At 41.0% G+C, this 19,746-nt stretch overlaps 1 protein-coding gene across 6 annotated transcripts in view; it reads left to right on the top strand.

The window, feature by feature from the left end:
• Positions 1–552: 552 nt before the first annotated feature.
• The window catches only part of PUM1 (pumilio RNA binding family member 1), a 32,928-nt gene continuing 13,734 nt past the window's right edge, over positions 553–19,746 (top strand). The window contains exons 1-11 of one of the 6 annotated variants that reach the window (XM_072136940.1): positions 553–704; positions 10,647–11,023; positions 13,788–13,856; positions 14,780–14,888; positions 15,266–15,444; positions 15,893–16,059; positions 17,130–17,400; positions 17,481–17,574; positions 18,131–18,232; positions 18,352–18,503; positions 18,699–18,837. In XM_072136940.1, the coding sequence (XP_071993041.1) occupies positions 10,658–11,023; positions 13,788–13,856; positions 14,780–14,888; positions 15,266–15,444; positions 15,893–16,059; positions 17,130–17,400; positions 17,481–17,574; positions 18,131–18,232; positions 18,352–18,503; positions 18,699–18,837 (1,648 nt within the window). In that variant the 5' untranslated portion in view covers positions 553–704; positions 10,647–10,657. Of the gene's footprint in view, positions 705–807; positions 928–10,646; positions 11,024–13,787; positions 13,857–14,779; positions 14,889–15,265; positions 15,511–15,892; positions 16,060–17,129; positions 17,401–17,480; positions 17,575–18,115; positions 18,233–18,351; positions 18,504–18,698; positions 18,838–19,746 lie in introns of those variants that run through there. The other 5 variants (XM_072136937.1, XM_072136936.1, XM_072136935.1 and 2 more) reach the window with 5 other exon arrangements.

Raw genomic sequence — 19,746 nt, 5'->3', positions numbered from 1 at the left:
GAGGATCTGTAGCCCTTACCATACCTCCAGCTGACGAGGAAGGGAAGAGCACCAAATCCAGGACTGTCCTGCTGGATCAGAGACGGTTTGGAGATATGAAAACTTCATAAGAAAATGGCACAACTGTGCTTTTTTATAATTGTCCTGCATTCGGAAAGTACATTGCAAGGAATGTTAATTAATTAAACTCTGTACACGGAAAAATAAAAAAGTTATGGCTACATAGGGCAGCAGTGTGAACATGGATTTTATAATACCCTGGTTGTTATAAGAGAATTTGAGCAAGGCTGTAAAATACTGCAATAGTGTAAATAGCTGTTTATTCATAATTGGAATACAATCTTACTATTAGTATTATATTATACTGTAAAATCACATCATACTAAGTGCTATAGTAATAATTCCTAATACTAAGGTGACTACATCCTGTGTGAAGTTCCTCACAACTTATCTTCTAGTAATACATAAAGGCAATGGCAGAAACATAGATTTCTCTTAACCTGGCCTGGTTTCCCAGCAGGCCACGGGGTTTCCAAGGTAACACAGCTCCCAGTTCTCCCTCCTCCTCCCATGATGCACCGAGACGGCTCCAAGTCCCCCCAGTGCGCCGCCATGTTGTCGGAGTGATAGGCAGCGGTAGGGAGACGGCTCCGGGAGCAGAGAGAGATACTGACTCAATCCGACTCCATCCTCCCGCTCCGCCCGTGAGTATTGAGTCTACATTACCACCGTACGGTGCCGGGGACGGCAAGCTCCCGCCATAAGACGATATTGTGTTCATTTAGAGCTCCGGAAGAGGGAGACGGGTGTTAGAAAAGGGGCCGGTCTCCGCTTGTGGTTCCTCCCCCTGCCCATGTTTTGAGGCCTCTATTGTTACGGGAGCAGCCGGGGGGCAGCGCATTAACGCGAGGACGTGCCGTGAAACGGGTAGAGATTGACGTAAATGATTTGCTTTGACTCGTTATTAGGGGGCCGCGGCTGTAGGGACGGGTGGCCGGCAGGCTGTGCGGCTCCTGGGTGCCAGGCTGTGAGTATGGGCGCCAGTGATGTGGAGGCCCCGGGATGTGGAATGTGCTCCATGTTGTGTGCAGCCTCTTTGTATACGTGTATGGCAGGGTGCTGCTTCTATTGTACAGGTCTGTGCCGTTCCCATGATCCTCTGGGGTGCATGGAAGCAGATGTGTGGCAGGTAGTGTGGACGGTTCTCACATCTATGGATTCCTTTGTTGTGCTGTGGCTGGAGTGTAACTTTACAGAATACTAACATGTACTGTGAATGGGGGGAAATGCTAACCCTACATCTAATAGCCAGGAAACAAAAGACCCTGCCCGACATTGTATGTCTATACCTAGCTGGCATTCTGTGCCATTCACCCTTCACACCCCAGAACTTCCTGTCATTGCTCGTCCCTCACTACTTCTTTGTTTATGTCTTAAGGCTTGCTTTTGGCATTAGTGGTCTTGTTTTTACATATAGGCCGTATATAGTATAGGCTGTAATGATCCATTTCTGACCATGTTTTGTTATGCCTTTTAAATGTTCCTTTTGCGGTTTGACATAAAATGATGGATGTTTTATGCATACACAATGGCCTTGATGGCGCTATACAGCTCAGTCCCCACCGCATGCTTAAGTTTTATTTTACTTTTTACCCCAGTACTGTCGCCCTTTGGAGGGATCCACTTGCGTCCAGTGACTTGCTTCTGGGCATTGCCTTTTGACAGATGTTTTTGGGCATCCATTAGCTGGTTGCTGTCATCTGACGCAAAGTACTTGGAGTACACTGTCCTCACGTAACCTGATTATTGAGCTTTTCTACACTATTTTTCTCTTTCAATGTAACCATCTTTAGGAAAATGACCATAGTTTATTTTTTTTCTATCTTGTAATTGTTGCTACCAGCGAAGAAGGCTGTGTGTTTACCGAGCAAGAGATGATGGTGTCCTGTGATTTTTGAGAAAGTGACTTTTAGGAACTTTTACTAATGTATCACTTAGCTATTAACGTTTGGATTTGTTTAGCTTCTCATAACTTTTCTACGTCACTGCAAATGTTGAAGTTGCACACGGGATCGGATCAGTACATCTTTGTGGTTTTCTTATTCCTGGTGAAGGGATTTCCATATACACGATCTGTAGGTACTTATTGGTTATAGAAATGGTGGTGTACTCAGAAGAGGAAGTGATTTCTTACAGAAGTTTATAGCGCTCTAGATAGTTTCTCATCCACCGTGCTCTGGGGATGTGCAGCTTTCAACCATGCAAAGCCTATACATCACACTTACTGCATTTTACAGTCCAGGGCATATCCCAAAATCTGTTGTTATAATTATCTTTAGTGGTTGTCTCTGCATTGCATCAAGGTTTTATTCTGGGTCACCTTTTATTTTGTGTGGTCATATATATGCTGAATGCTTCTACATTGTACAGGACTGACATGGTGTCTGGTGTAGTAGATTAGAGACACTCACCTCTGTGTTGCTGTGTGTTTGGGGGGTGCATCTGGATTGATATTGAAATGGATGTTGTATTGGCTAATCGTGGACTATTTTTTTTTGGATTTTTTTCCTTACATAATGCAGAATATGTTTCAGGGAAAACATTGTCATTATTGGTAATGCCACAAGTTTTGTGTGTATACTAGACCAGGTTTTTGTGTATACTGATCTGGGAGGCTCCAAGCGCATTTGTTTAGTCATTTTAGACATTTATTGTGTGTAAAATATGTTTGATGTAGCATATTTTCTATATTGTTTATAAATGACTAATGGAAGAGACATGAAATGTTACACACAGGTGGTGAGGGGTCGTCACTCTGGTCTGCAACACATTTATTTTGGTAATATTGCTTACCAAAATCTGAATCTTTCCAAAGTGATCAACAATCTCATAAACTTGTGCTCTCCATCCACTGAATATTTTGTGCAAAATTCGGTAAGAGGCTCTTTGGAGACAGATTGCATGCCACCTTTCTCCTATATGGAGTGACAGTCCCCTCTAGGGAACAGATTTGTTACTTCAATCTGTAATTTCAGGTTTCTAGTATCATAGGTCTACAATAAAGTATGTCTTTTGACTTTTCCAGACTTTAAGTGAATATATTAGTTTTATTGCGCTGTGTATAAACATATCCTTTAACTTAAGTGTAGACTTTAGTGGCATATTCTTATATATCAGTATTACTGCACAGCTACCAATACAGGAACTCATTGGCAACTTGGAAAAAGGACGACTGTCACCTCTCTGTTTTGCACACATTGTACGAATTGGATAAATCTTAAAAGATTTCATAAAATTAATTCACAGCTGCCTAAAGAATACAGTTTCCTTTCTGTACTTGTTGGAGGTGCTCTAAAGAAGCCAGATGGTTTTTCTGCAGAAAAGCATGTCTAGTTGAAGGGGCATTATGGGATATCTATCCTAGGTATCTTCTCACGTTGGTATTTGAGGCACATTCTGCTCAGAATATAGACCATATCTGTTCCTTCTTTCACAAGCAGACAATGATGTTTGTGGAAATACACAGTTCTCTCCTTTTGGTTTTGATTCCCTTCGATGTACCATGGTGTAATAGAATGAAAGATAAAATATTTTAAATCCTAGGAGTTTCAACACCCGACACATCATGTGCCCCTTTTTTGCAGCTTATTCAATGGGGCTAAGCTATAATATCAAGTACAGCTGCAGGAAGGTCGAGGGCACAGGTTCGCCTCTTAAAATGCTGTTGTGGCTAATGAACACACTTAGGCCCCTTCCACACTTGCTTTGCAGATCACGTCAGAGTTTGATCAGGGTGCGATCGGGGTTTGGTCAGTGAAAAACGCACATTTTGCATCAGAGTGCAATCAGTTTTCAGTCAGAGTTTGTTCAGTGTCTCAGTTTTTCATGCGCATTTTCAATGCAATTTCAATGCGTTTTTCACGCGCAGAAAATGCTAGTGAAATGGACTCAGGACTGAGCTCTATCTTTTCTATGGCAATTGATGCGTGAAAAACGCATTGCACTTGTAAGTGTCTCAGAGTGCAATGCGTTTTTGATGCATCTCCATAGACTTGTATGGTGCGTTTTTCATGCGCATGACTTGCAAAAGTAGTGCATGTCGAGATTTAAACGCGCGTTAAAAAAAATGCAAGTCTGAAAAGACCCATTGGTTACAATGGGCCAGAGTGCAATGCAAGTTCTGCGCGTCAAAAGCAAGCGCAGAAAACGCGCATGAAAAACGCAAGTGTGAAAGGGGCCTTACAGTTGGTTCAAAGCAGTTTATGGAGGTCCCTTGCAAAGCTTAAAGGGGTTGTCCGGCGACATACAAGTTAGTTCCTAACAGGTGTAGCCCGAAATGAAGAGAGCCGCTGGAAGCGCATGCACCAGCGGCTCTATTTATCTCTATGAAGCTGACAGATATTGTTACGTACATAGCTTGGCAATCTCTGTCAGCGTCATAGGGATGAGTAGAGTGCCTGGCTGCTCTATTCCTCTGGAGCTACAATGGGGGTACAACGGATCCATGTTCTCGTGAACCCTGGGGGTCTCATCCCTTGGATCCCCACCGATCAGCAAGTTAGCCCCTATACTGTGATTAGGGGCTAACTTGTAGATCACAGGAACACACCTTTGAGGCTGCATTCACACAACTCCACACCTTGTACAGACTTGGCAGTCTTTGCATTATCCCGGATTATGATGCAAGGACTTCCCTTCTGCTTGCCGGACTACATAGCTGACACTGTATAAACTGTTACTGTCGGCAAGCAAGTCCTTGCCTCGTATTTTCGGTATAAAGCAAAAGTGTATTATACATGTGTTCTGTACAAGGTTTGCAATCCATGGAATCAGGCTGACATATGGCGTGTTTCCATGGGCTACAAACATTCTTGTGAAGGCATCCTTAAAGGTATGTCATAAATAGGTGACCAGTGGGGGATATGGCAGAAACAGAATGAAGTACACCACTCCATAAATGATGTATTGAAATGTAGTAATTGAGCATCCTGCATTCTATTACGTGCAACGCAGCTGCAGTTATATTAGGGGTGAATAACTAGTTTGCTTATTGCTAATAGCCGCCCCATTCACATGTTACCAATAAACTATGATTTTTATGCCAACGTTAAAGATATGATGGCAGCTTATCTGTCAGCTGATTGTTGGACGTGTTTAGACAGGACAGTGGTGCAGGAAAAAGTGTAAGAATGTTACTTTGGGCTATCAAAGTCTGTTTGAAAGGACCACAAACAAAAGATTGAGATGGCTACTTCAGATGGTGAAAACCATCCAATAAATTATGTTGAAATAAGATATCAAAATGCCACAATTTATTAAAACATAACTTTTAATTCAGATAGATTAAAGGCGACCACCTTCAAGTCCGTGGTCCAATTCAACCACAATTCGTAAAAGAGAACAACTAGTAAACAATCAATCACTTACACGGACAAAAATTGCCGTACCATAACCAATATTTACAAAAACAGCATGAGAGAGGGCCACATGTATTAGTGCAGATATGCCAGTGTTGGGAAGAAAAGGTTGGATCTCACCAGTCTTCGTCCAGAATTGGCCGCAGTAGGGACTGTTCCGTCCAGTGATGACCTATTATACCCTACTGTATCTGTTAGCCTGGTCCCCCCCTTGTATTGCTCCCAGCCCTTACAAGGGCGGTCCCAAGACTGCCCCTATATAGACTGTTATGCCCTTACTCTGAGCTGCACAAGTCCATTAACTCCCTACGCGTTTCGTGCACCAGTCCTTGTGCACTCCTCAGGGGAATCTAAAGTAGGTTATACTTGTGCTGGTATGCTTGGTGCGCCACGATGGGCTGCATAAGTATGCGCTAAGTAGCGCTAAGACTTTCTCCAAGACGGGCAGTGGCTCGTCCTAGGCTACTCCAAGAGGTGCAAGCATACACCTAGTCACTAGGTTGAAAGCACCTCTTGGAGTAGCCTAGGACGAGCCACTGCCCGTCTTGGAGAAAGTCTTAGCGCTACTTAGCGCATACTTATGCAGCCCATCGTGGCGCACCAAGCATACCAGCACAAGTATAACCTACTTTAGATTCCCCTGAGGAGTGCACAAGGACTGGTGCACGAAACGCGTAGGGAGTTAATGGACTTGTGCAGCTCAGAGTAAGGGCATAACAGTCTATATAGGGGCAGTCTTGGGACCGCCCTTGTAAGGGCTGGGAGCAATACAAGGGGGGGGGACCAGGCTAACAGATACAGTAGGGTATAATAGGTCATCACTGGACGGAACTGTCCCTACTGCGGCCAATTCTGGACGAAGACTGGTGAGATCCAACCTTTTCTTCCCAACACTGGCATATCTGCACTAATACATGTGGCCCTCTCTCATGCTGTTTTTGTAAATATTGGTTATGGTACGGCAATTTTTGTCTGTGTATGTGATTGTTTGTTTACTAGTTGTTCTCTTTTACGAATTGTGGTTGAATTGGACCACGGACTTGAAGGTGGTCGCCTTTAATCTATCTGAATTAAAAGTTATGTTTTAATAAATTGTGGCATTTTGCTAAAGTTGTCTAACGATTTGGATGCCGTGGTCAGTGGCCTGCTGCACGTGTATCACTCTCAGTAACCAGTGATCTTGACAGGCTACCTTTTTTTTTTTTTTTTTTTTTGAAATAAGATATCAGATTAAACCATTTCTTATTGCCCACAAGTGAGAACCACGTTCCAAAGGGAATTTTATAAGCTTTCCATATATATCTTTGTGAAACATGAAAATTCTAATTTTCTTGCAAATAAACTTCTTGATGTGCCAGGGACTAGGTTATTATATTAATGGGCATTGGGTACATTCCTGTTTCACAGTATCAATTTATAGAACAGGGACATTTTCTTTGAAATTAAAAAGCAAAAAGGAAGTATGTCTGGAAAACTCATAAATTGAGGGCGGCACGGTGGCTTAGTGGTTAGAACTACAACCTTGCAATGCTGGGGACCTGGGTTTAAGTCCCAGGGTCAACATCTGCAAAAAGTTTGTATGTTCTCTACGTGTTTGCGTGGGTTTCCTCCGGGTTCTCCAGTTTCCTCCCACAATCCAAAACATACTGGTAGGTTGAATAGATTGGTGACAGGAACCAGTTTGGCAAGCTCCCCTGTAGGCGGCAATGGGCGCACAGTGCCCTATGGGAGCGGTACAGTGCCGCACAAGTGTGGCACTGTACCGTTCCGTAGCCGGGAGAAAGATAGGACATGTCCTATCTTTCGCTGGAATACGCTGCCGTGAGCAATATATTACTAGAGAGAGGGGCGGGGGTGAGCGGCGCTAATTGCCTCCTCCTCTCCCCAGTACAGACGTGTGCCTACCATTCATCTTGTGAATGTAGCCTTATACAGGCGGTCCCCTACTTAAGAACACTCGACTTACATACGACCCCTAGTTACAAACGGACCACTGGATATTAGTAATATATTGTACTTTAGTACTAGGCTACAATAAACACCTGTAACAGTTATCACAGATGTCTGTAATGAAGATTTATTGATAACCCTGGTTCTTATGACAACCCAACATTTTTTAAATCCATTTGTCACAGAGACCAAAAAAGTTCTGGCTGGGATTACAATGATAAAATATACAGTTCCGACTTAAGAACAAACCTACAGACCCTATCTTGTATGTAACCCGGGGACTGCCTGTACTTACAACTGTCCACAGGCTCTCAATGGCCAGGACTGGAAAACCTTGACCCAGGGCATTTAACGCTTTAGATTCCATACTTGATATTGGCCATGGCATTGGGGTTTTAGAGGGAATGTGCTCCCTCTGTGACACCTTTAGCAATCGCACAATTCTAATTGGCACTCCAAGCAACCATCAGTGTATACCTATTCAGTTGTCATTGACAGTATACATTACTAGAACCGTCCCCTATGGGTATCTGCGCATGTTGTAGAATGGCTGCAGGATTTGCCCTGGTGGTATATTTGTAGCCTTTCTGCAAGCATTAGAAACCAGTCACAATTGGTCATACGATGCTGTGGAAGTGATTTCCGCACCATGAACTGCAGATCTAAAAAAAAAAAACAGGCCACATATTTGTTATGTATCAAAAATCTGCGGTGTGTATAGAAGATTGTCATAAATAATCATTTAAAAATAATAATCATTTATAGCATATTATAGAATAGCATTTTAGCATCCTATGTGGGAAATGTATCATCTGTATTTTTTTTTTTTTCTCTTTTTGTTAGATCATGAAAATTAATCTCCCAAAGGGGTCTAGCTTCATTAATAAATGGATTCATGAGACTTGCATCTATTGGATCTGATAAGTTTTGCACAGAAATTTGTAAATCTGAAAAATACTACCATTCTGAATGTTTAAAGATTTTTTGCACTGTATATGCTAAGGCATCTTGTGCAACTACAATTTGTAAAGGTCCACAAAAAGAACAGCGATCAAGATCTGTGTATGCGTAATTTTACATGTTACCTGATAAAGCATGAAAAGTGAGTTCCCAGGGGACCAATATGGCACTGTGTTCCCACATACATTTTTGTCTTTGCTGTAAGCATGAGACCTAAAGTTTCACCTCCTTGGAACCACTAGAACATGGGTCATTGGATGTTTGGCTTGCTATGTGCTTTACAACACATTTGCGGGCTTGGATGTTGGAAGTGTGGCACTGGTAATGTTAAACATCCTGTGAACAGGCATCTATTAAACTGCCCTCTCTCCCAAAGCCACTTTAGTCAATGTGCGTCAGCTGGAGATTTATCGAAGCTTTGGATTACTGAAAACAGACGTGACACTTTGCTTCTAACAGTGTTAACCCTACTTCAGGCTAATTGACAGGAGCCCCTACTTGCTAGTGTTTTATCCACTTTAAAATAGTCTGTCCAATACTGGCGATATAGTAATGGGTATCTTAACAAGCTGTCATAGCTGAAGTTGCTTAAATGAAATCATTAATTGAGTTGTAAAAACTAAGTTTACAATAAAGATGTATATGAGCCAAATTCATATATTGTTTTTATATTGAACCAGCTCATGGCAACCCGATCAGCTCATTTTGTAACTAAACTTGGCATTTAAGGGGGCACTTTGTAGCCTATTTATTCCTAACATGGGTTCATCTATTGCCATATTAGTGGTAGTAAAAGGTATTCAGCCAGGCCAAGTCAAAGATCTAAAACACTTGTGTGACTTAATCTTGCAAACAAATCAGGTGTAATACCCTGCACTGCCACACATGTAGCATATTAGCTGTGGATTTGCCATGCAGCATATCTGTGTGGTAAATCTGCAGTGTAATGCAGTAGCACTGCAGTGCAGTTGTCTCATTAAGAACTGTACATGCACTCTCCTTTGTATCAGCCTGCAGCTGGTTCTTGCCACCTTAGTTTGTGTGGCTGAGGCAGACTAGGCATCCCTGTGGACTAGATCATAAAGGCTTGTGTCTGCAGTAGTGATGGCTTGTTCATGGACAAGCCGGTTTTGAGAGCCAGCTCTTTGTGGTGAAAGATAAGAGTCGGCTCTTGGTAGAGAACTGACAGATCATTTAGCCATGCCCCTGATCAAGTAATCCCACCTTATTTTTGGATAACACCCGTTTCATTTAAACTCTTTGGGTTAAAAGTGCGATGGGGATGGGTAGGTTACTACCTGAAAACCTCTCCCTGTGTAATAGGAGCCAGAAGAGTGGTCTCTTTGTGAGCTGAGCCAAAGGAGAGCCGGACTGCCCATCACTAGTCTAGAGCATCTTCATAGACCGTAGGCTCCTGCACAGGAAGTGGCTGATAGACAGGACAGAGGTAGAGGGAGGTGATGTGCAGGAGGCTTTTCACCCGTGCCTGTTATGATACGTTTTTTGCATCTGGAAAGGAAACTGTATGTGTCCAGTGTGCAACTGTGTGTATTTGTATGGCATGTGGGCTATATTTTTATACACCAGTATAAGGCTGGTTTCAGTTCTTGATTTTTTTTAAAAAAAATTTTCCACTTTCTGTTGTAAGGATATGTCAGGAGAATTCCCATTGTATCCTTGCAGCAGAGCACTAGAATCTATTCCACTTCATGCTCGTATAGTTGGATACATTCACCAGTTTATCTCCTCCCTCCTTCAAGCGGGAGAAGGCATGAACATTGGCAGCAGGTTGTTGCCTATATTCAGGGTGTCTCCCAAGTGACATTACTGTGCTTTATATGGAAGTTACATCGCTGGTAAACACTTAGTGTATACATTGCTCTCCAGCAGGAAGCAAGATGATATACAGCAGACTGCTGTACTTTTTCATCAAGTGTTCTAAAAACTTTAATGAGTGTCAGAAAATTCTTACATAAGGAAAAAACTGGTGTAACGTACGACTCGATAGTTCTATCCTACTCCAGACACATCAGCAGCATGATTTATCGGGCGCAAAATAAAGCTGTGGAGTCTGACTCTGCACTGGTCTATTCGCTCACACTTTTTATATATCTCTCTCATTGCCTGTGGATAGTGTTTGTACAGCAGGTAATTTGCTAAGTATTTTTCCCTAATGTTATCCTAATTGTGATATCTATTGCAAAACTGCTTGCAAAGATGAGGTACGCTACACGCATGTAATATTCAGGTACTCAATTTGGTAAGTTTTGTAATATTTTAATTTGCGATTTTTCAATAATTTTAATATATTTATTTCAGGTGTTGGTGGAATGAGCGTTGCATGTGTCTTGAAGAGGAAAACCGTTCTCTGGCAGGACTCCTTCAGCCCCCACCTGAAACAGTACACAGAAGGCACCCTTAACCACAACATGCCCGTGGTCCTGACATCTGGACCGGTGGGCCAGCAGCAGCCACCACCGCATCCAACCCATTCTGCATTGGCTGCTGGCCCCCATGCTAGTCCTGTTGGCAGTTCAATGGGTGTGGCTGGACGCTCACAGGATGATGCCATGGTAGATTATTTTTTTCAGCGGCAACATGGCGAGCAGCTTGGGGGTGGAGGAAGTGGTGGAGGTGGTTACAACAACAGCAAGCACCGTTGGCCAACTGGAGACCATATTCATGCAGAACATCAAGTAAGCAAATGCTGTCAAACCATATTTATTTGAGATCGCAGATGTAATTTGAATTCTTAATGTGTCTGGTACATTAGCGCATAACAAAACATATAGGCTTTTGAAAGCTTAGACTATATTTTTCCTTCCTGAATACAGCTCTTTTAAAATGTAGTTTGAACAGCAGTCTTTGAACACAGAATTATTTATTGTGACACAATCACAATGCACTGTACTTTAAGGGGTTGTCCGAGACTAACTAACCTAAGAAAACGAACTGGTCAGGGGTGGGCTGCATGAAAAAAATAACTAGTATTGCCTCATCTGGCACATTTTTTCAATATAACTTTCAATAACTTTTTCACACTTTGGAATGCAATGTGTAATTTTTTGCAGTACGTGCTGGTGTTTTAATTTGTAACAATTTGCATCCTATATGACCGTTTGATAGTTTTTGTTTAATTTAAATATTCGTGGATGGAAAAATGGCAAAAGTGGTGACATTTGGGCTTATTATACGTTCATGGCCGGGAATAATCCTTTTTATATTTTGAATGGACATTTTAGGACATGGTGATACCTAACATGTTATATTTTTACTGTTTATTTTTATATGTGTTCTAGGGAAAGGGGGTTGATTTAAACTTTTACTTTTTTTTTTTTCTAAACTATTATTTCAGACACTCTAGGGTACTTTAACCCTACTGGGTCTGATTGCTCATACTACATACTTCAATACTACTGTATTGCTGCATAAAGCTATTTTACTTGAAGATCATTATACATGGCGAGCCTATGAGTCTGAGACTGTAGGCTGCCGTGGCAATGGATCACCAAACCCCATTGACGTGTGGGGGGAGGTGCGGCGTTCGGCCATCTGTAGTTTAATAATCCCTGAACCTAACCTTACTTGTTAAAAACTTTGCTACTTTTGGGGTGTGGAGTAGCTTTGGCTCCCAGTGCCTGATCAGGCTAGTACACATCCCCTCTCAAGTTAATTTACATATTACTAAAATAATGCTTTTTAACAAGTTAGGCAGGCAGGTGTAATCTACCATCAGATCTACTTCTGTTAGATTCCTCATGGTAGGTTTCCTTTAAGCCTTTAAGGAAGGGGGCTATGAGGGGCTGTGCACCTTTTCAAAAGCACATGACCATGGACATATTTCTGTCCACTGGAAGTAGATAATGAAGCTTCATACAGAATGACAGCAAGCAGTGAACAATATGATTTGAAACTAAAAAAGTTATACAATTTTGCAATATATTTTCAATTACACAGAAACCATATGAATTATATGGTGAGAGTAGAGGCAGTGATGGGGAAAAATTGATAATCTGTATTTATTGCACTATTCACTTTGGACTTATGGGTGAAATTTTGACTTAAACTATTCAACATACTGTAGATGTATTATGATTCACTTCTCCTAGCTAGTGCTTTATCATATTTTTCTGCACCCCATGTTATACTTTAAAAGGAACCTGTCATCAGGAGCCATTTTTCTGGCTTTCCCATAGTGAGCAGTGTACACAATGTCAGAGTTTTTATAATAAAACTGACTTTTTCCAAAAAGAAGTTGGATCAAGGTTCACCTTCCTGTATGCAGAGTGGAGTCCCTAGTCTCCTGGGAGTGGTCAGTTAGTTGTTTCCCCTTACCCTAGGGAAACCGCTCCTTCAAATATCTACTCCCTCCGTTGCTGCACCCCTTTAGGATGTCATTCATGTCTGCCACACTCCTCGCTGGCCTCTGCCATGGCACAGCTCTGCATACAGAAAGGTAAACTTTGATCTAACTTGTCTTTTTTCTTTAGTTTTACTATAAAAACTCTTTGCAAATGTATAGACTATTCACTGGGAGAGCCAGAAAAAGGTCTCCTCGCAACAGGTTCCATTTTAAAGAATTTACTGTTTTTGTAAATGTAGAATTTTATTTTGTGAAAGTTTTTGTAAACAAGTTCAATTTAGTTTCTGAAACTTGGTAATGTGTTAACAAGTCCTTCTTGGATGTTAAAGGCATTGTCGGCAAATAATGAATGTAATAATATAATTGTGTACATTTGCCAGGTTGCACCATTCTTCCAAAAATATGTTTTATTCTGACTCCTCCTTCCATAAGATAAAGTCTAGTGGGTGGGGGAGGTCAACCATGCAGTCACCGTGCCACTTGATGGCACTTATAGGACAGGAATATATCTGTATTATCAGTAGCTGCAGCTGCTGCCTGCTGTTAATGTACACCAGTCCAACCATGGCAAACCCCTCATGTCTCATTCCTGGATGGTTGGGCGGCTCTAATATCTGCACTGCAGAAATAGGACCCATTTAGAGGTCCAATGCTGGAAGATTCTGGGAAGTGAACAAAATGTATATACCTCAGTATATGAGGCACAGCAGATCTCTAATCTGTATTTGCTCCTAAGAGTTTAGTGCTGAGACCCCCACAGATCACCAAAACGAGGGGTCAATGGGGTATCACATACCTCCGTCGGACCCCTCGTCGCTCTGTCAGACTAATGGAGCAGACGGCTTGCTCGCTCTGCTCCATTAATCTCTATAGAGCTGACGGAAATTGCCGAGCGCCGCGTTGTGACTTGCATCTAGACCAACTAAAAGGACACACACCCTGCCCCACAATTATCAGCATAGCAATGATGTTGAAGTATTTTAAATCTGGAAATAGAAGAGAAGAAGCGAGAATACTTTATTAACTGCAACATTTAGAAAATAAGTCTTAAGAACTCCATTTAATCCACCTCTGGTTAATCCTGTCCTTCGTTATAGGTTCGTTCTATGGATGAGTTAAATCATGACTTTCAGGCCCTTGCACTTGAAGGAAGAGCAATGGGAGAGGTACGTATTTTGTCTTTTACTGTAACTACTAATAGATGCATGACAATACACTACATGTGCAGATGGCCTAAGAATTTCCAGGCTTGGCTTTGGCCATTCTAGGTTCACAAAATGGTCTTCTGTTCTTTACTTTTCTTCTATTTTTGGATGCTGTTTAAACTAGTCTAAAGACTATTGGGTATTTCTAATCTGTTTTAAGCACTTGAACCAAGTGTTTTTTTTTTTTTTTTCTTTTTATAATGCGCTAGTCATAAAGAGAGATTTCCATCTTCTAAAGTAATGCCATATAGTTCAACACTGCAGAGTCCAGAGGCTGTACCAATGCTGCTCCTAAACAGGTGACAGTCGAGCAACATGCTGTTGCATGCAGTCTGTGGGAGCACACAAGCCTTTTTCTTCTCCTTTAATTCTTGTGCTTGGCACTACAAAGCTTAACCTTTTACTCTTGGGTCTTTAGAACTAAAGTAATTCCTGTGCTATTAAGTTTTTTTTTCAAAAGGTGGGGATGTTTATGGGGTGCCAGCAGTACCTAGAACATGGTCTAGTGTAGAAATTGCAACCTTTTTAAGCATTGAGCAAGATGGAGGTAAAAACTTTTGTAAGCTATAAGCCAAGATTCACGTAATTTTTTAAATTTGCACCGAAATATAGTTCTGAGAAATAATACCTGAATCAACAACCTGTCTACAAAAATCTAGTACCTTTTTAAATATTTCTATTTTAAATAAAGGCATCTAGGGCCCCCCCTGAACTTGTCCGGTCTCACATCCTCACTCCTACTACAGTAAAGGATGCCTGTTTTCCTGTTTTTCTTTAGTATGTTGCCCCATGTCAGGATTACACTGTACCATGCCCATTTGTACTTTGTTTGTATATTTGATATGTAGAGTATTCCTAATTCATAAAAATATTTTCCCCAAAAGCAACTGTTGCCAGGCAAAAAATTTTGGGAGACTGATGACTCAAACAAGGATGGACCAAAGGGCATTTTTCTTGGGGATCAGTGGCGAGAGAGTGCATGGGGGACATCTGGTGAGTACAGTTAAATTTTTATTCTTAAAGGAAATCTACCACCTGGAGCATAGATTGTAAACCAAGCACAGTTACATACTGTGTGTGTCACCTCTGGCAGGTTCCACTCTTCTTTTAAAATTAATTCAAATGAGCCTGTGGGGCTCGAGGCTTAATTAACAGGTGTCGTGTCTGGAGCCTCTCAGGCTCATTTGCAAAATTTTTATAGACTTTTTTTTCAATTAATTTTTTTTAAGCCAGAGCATAAGAAGCTAAAAGAGCAGGTCCAGTCAGAGTGGGTACAAACCAGCATGTATGTGCGCTTGGTTTACAATCCTCATTCCTGGATTCCTGGTGGTAGATTTTCTTTAATTTTTGTTTGTCTCAATCCTTTTTAGATCACTCTGTTTCCCAGCCCATCATGGTCCAGAGGCGACCAGGTCAAGGATTTCATGTTGGCAGTGAAGTAAACTCTGTTCTCTCCCCTCGTTCTGAAAGTGGTGGTCTGGGGGTCAGCATGGTGGAGTATGTCCTAAGCTCTTCTCCAGGAGACAACTGCCTGAGGAAAGGAGGATTCGTAAGTGCCTCTCCCTTAATACAATCAAGGGGGGCCCTTCGATTGCCAAGATATAGAAAGATGCAGGTAAAAACAAAGGTGGCTGCAGTCTCATTGAGTCAGGATCTGAAATATAATGTTGCTGGCTGTTGCAGGTATAATTTTTAGATGACCAGTAAGACACACATTACTCTGGGATACTTGATGGTAAATCTCCTGAAGTAGGTTTTGAGACTGCAGCGATGAGTAGTTTCAGGCAACAGTCTTTTGGTCAAGTCACCCTATCACATTAGTAAGCAAATATTTTCTTTCTTGGTTGGACAGTTGGAACCTCAAAGATGGTTTCAAATGTTCTCGCTCATCTGTAATAAAACTATTTCCCATCTAGTGTCCTTTGGAACATTAATAGATAATGGTTTGTCTTATTGCATCTAATATTGTTACCTGTGCTAACTTCCCTTTATTTTAGGGTCATCGAGATCCAGAAGCAGATGAGAATGAGAAGAGTGATAAAAAGAGCAAAGGTGTTTATGAAGGGGATAAGCTAGGAGACCTGAAGGAGGAAGTCGATGGGATGGATAAGGCTAATGGACTGCCTGTACAGAATGGAATTGACAGTGATGTAAAGGATTTCAGGTGGGTCCATTAGACCGTTGTAGGGTCATTTTATATGCACATTTTTTTGCTTGTATGGCTTTGATATCCGGTTTAGCCTATACTGTGTCATCCTTTTTTTCATAATCCTACACAAGTGTTGCCAACGAGGTGTGCAAAACTACTGGAAGTCACCTGTAGTTATATAGATTTGTCACTGGTTCACTGGAAATAGTGTTGGCAAAATGGGAGGCACCCCATTGTCTATTTTAGTCAATATTAATATTCCTGATTATTTTGTAGCATTTTTTAATGGTGCATTAATCTGTTCTCGTTCATAGAAATACATGAGTAAATTAACTGGGGGTTACCGTTCTCCTCAAGAGGGTGTCTCTTACACCACTGACTTGACATTGCCAGACTTGGTATGGACACACTCACTTTCTATATTTCCTACCTGAGATGTAGGAATGATTGACAAAAACATTGAAAAAATTGAATTATGTCTTTCAAGGAAATGTTCAGTCTGGAATCTACTTACCTTAGTAGATGTAGGGGTAGCTTCATCCCTATAGATCTTTTATCTATATCTCTGTGGCAATAAAACCAAAGTCATATCTGCTGATTGCTCAAAAACAGGACCCTCCTGCCCCTTTTCACTGGGATCATTAGTGGTGAGATGTGAATTGAACTAAATGCAACAATTATGTAATTATAATAGTAGGAACATTTAATTTCTGATATGTTGTAAAGCAGATTTGTCAGACTATACAGTCGTTTTTAGCAGCAGCATCAATTGGTCAGTGGCTTTTAATGGAACAAATTAGTTTTCAGGTTATTTGTCATGTAAAGATATATTGCTTTTAAGTATATAATATGAGCTATTAAATGCTGACAATTACAAAAGTCAAAGCTAGGGCCCTTTCAATGTACTTGCACAGGAAAAGACTGTATTGCTTCTTGTTAATTTTAGATAAACTGAGATGAAGTAGGATCTTGTGTATTGATCCTATTGGGACATAAACTGGAGTTGTCTGCGTGGGACTTACTCTATATAGACTTAGGGTTTTTTTGTATTTTTAAGTATTAAGAAAACAAATGTTCTTTTACAGTCGTACACCAGGCAACTGCCAAAACTCTGCAAATGAGGTGGACCTACTTGGGTCAAGCCAGAATGGTTCTGAAGGGCTTGCCCAACTGACCAACAGCAATGGAGCCAAACCTGTGGAGGATTTTGGAGGCATGGAGTCCCAGAGTGTGCAGCTGGATCCCATGGAGCATGTTGGCATGGAACCCCTTCAGTTTGACTACCAAGGCAACCAAGTTCAGGTGGATTCAGGGGCTACTACAGTAGGTCTCTTTGACTACAATTCACAGCAGCAGGTAATTCTGATGCCCACTGTATGGCATAAATGTTTATCTTCTACTCCGTGACTATGAAATAATACCTACTGTTTCTTTAGTTGTTCCAAAGACCGAATGCCCTTGCAGTCCAGCAACTTACAGCTGCTCAGCAACAGCAGTATGCACTTGCAGCAGCACATCAACCACACATAGGTAAGGGAGGTCGATGTGGCACAGAGAAATAAGTGTTTATTATAGACATTTGTCGACTGCATACAAATGTGAAATTAATACCTGTTTTTTACATTTACATTTTGTAACATAAAAGCATACATTGTAAGAAAAAAAACTGTTTGGAATCTGCATTTACTACTTTCCCATAACCTTTATTTTTTTTTTTTTGTTCTTTTAAATGTGTTAACTGGCGAGAAGAGGGCCAGATGATTTGCATACTGTTTTATATATTGGTGAATTAAAGGCAATGTGCGCCCAGGAACTTTTTTTAGCCAGATGTTTATCATATATTTTTTTTAAAGAAAAATTCTATTTTCTTAGTTCTGTAACATACTGAAAGCAATGTTACTAGTATCGAAGGCTATTTGAATTTTTTTAAAATTCAATTTTTTTTTAATGAAAAAGTCCCTTTTTATATAGCAGCATTCACTTCTACAATTATTTTGTTGGTTACTCTGCGTGGTTACAAGTCACTTTGCTCTTTTGCTGCTAATGTACTGAAGTTTGCTTTCACTGACAGGTATGTTTTCAGCAGGTTTAGCTCCCGCTGCATTTGTACCAAATCCTTACATTATCAGCGCAGCCCCTCCTGGAACTGACCCCTATGCGGCTGGATTGGCAGCAGCTGCAACACTTGGTAAGAGATGTGCGCTCACTGTCCGCAAAAACATTCCAATGTATCTACAGAACATTTTATCCCATGGCTTGTTAGATTGTATGTCCACAATTTTGGCATACCTGTTGTTTGTCTTGCAGGCCCTGCTGTTGTCCCTCACCAGTATTATGGAGTGACTCCATGGGGAGTCTATCCTGCCAACATCTTCCAGCAGCAGGCTGCAGCTGCTGCAGCAGCAAGTAATTCTGCATCCCAACAAAATAATCCACAGAATCAACAAGGCCAGCAGCAAGTATGTATTCTACAAGTCTATATAATTTATTATCTTGGCCTATTTTACATATGTTGGTATTGACTAAATCTATTTGTATTTTTTAAATATTGTATAGTAGCAATTTGAGGACAAAATTCTGTTTCTGTATTGGATGTGCAAAAGGGTCTGTACTTTGTGCCTGACTAAGAACTGCATATTCTCCATATTCTTAAGGTTCTTCGTCCAGGTGGAAACCAGCGGCCTCTGACCCCTAATCAGAACCAACAGGGACAGCAAAATGATCAGCTAGTGGCAGCAGCTGCAGTGAACTCTGCACTTGCATTTGGTCAAGGCCTTGCTGCTGGCATGCCAGGTGGGTTATCTTATTGTGACTTGTGTACTTTTACCTGAATAAAATATTTTGCTTTGAAAAATAAAGCCCCTGCTACTCAGTCTTACACTAGACCTTGTTTAGCGCTAACAGTTTTGGCACAGTGCTCCTAAAGCATGCTTTGCCTAATCGTAGAACTCTATTTTGCATAGCATCTGCACCACTTCACCAGTGCCCCTGCTCAACTTGCATTTTCCATACTTGCAGTTTAGTGAAATATGCCAAAGGGGGCTGATATCTTTGGAGTTTTCTGTCTGCCTGGCTGTAGCTCCTTTCCTATTGCTGCTACATGCCACCATTATAGACTATAAGGTCATTAAAGCAACCTCTGTATTGGTTCCTTAAATGTGGAATCTACTGCCATTGCATCTTTTCATAATACTTGCGAACAAATATGCAGAAAATTATTGTATTCAGATTCAAAGCTGGGCATATTGACGTTGGGGCGCTACCGTCTCGGAACAAGGAAAGAGAGTGGATGATCTGATTAAATATAATCATATGATGTATAATTTTTAAATAACTGTATACCACTGCTTATGTAGAAAATCTCTCCTTATGATGGATACTCTAGATTCCCTGCAATTTTGTTGTAATTATTAAAATGATGTTCCTAGTGCTCTGCCTCAATTCATTCAAAATATGTGAATAATGCACTCATTCCCAACTTAGAACGCTGTGGAAGTGATCTTCTCCTAGATAGGTGATATTAGCCCCTTTGCTTGAATTATTTCTAGCATGCTTTAAACCTAGACCTTGCCGTTTTTGTAAACTGCAAAAAAATATATTGAAAATGGCCTTTTAAGATTTGGAAGTTTGCAGGAACATTTGGTTGTATCAACTTTGTTGAAAACATATGTGTATAGAGATTTTTGTGGACATCAATTGTAG

This window comes from Engystomops pustulosus, chromosome 2 (genome assembly GCF_040894005.1).
Source record: "Engystomops pustulosus chromosome 2, aEngPut4.maternal, whole genome shotgun sequence".
Classification (NCBI taxonomy): Eukaryota; Metazoa; Chordata; class Amphibia; order Anura; family Leptodactylidae; genus Engystomops; species Engystomops pustulosus.
This window is presented reverse-complemented; position numbering and strand designations above follow the sequence as displayed.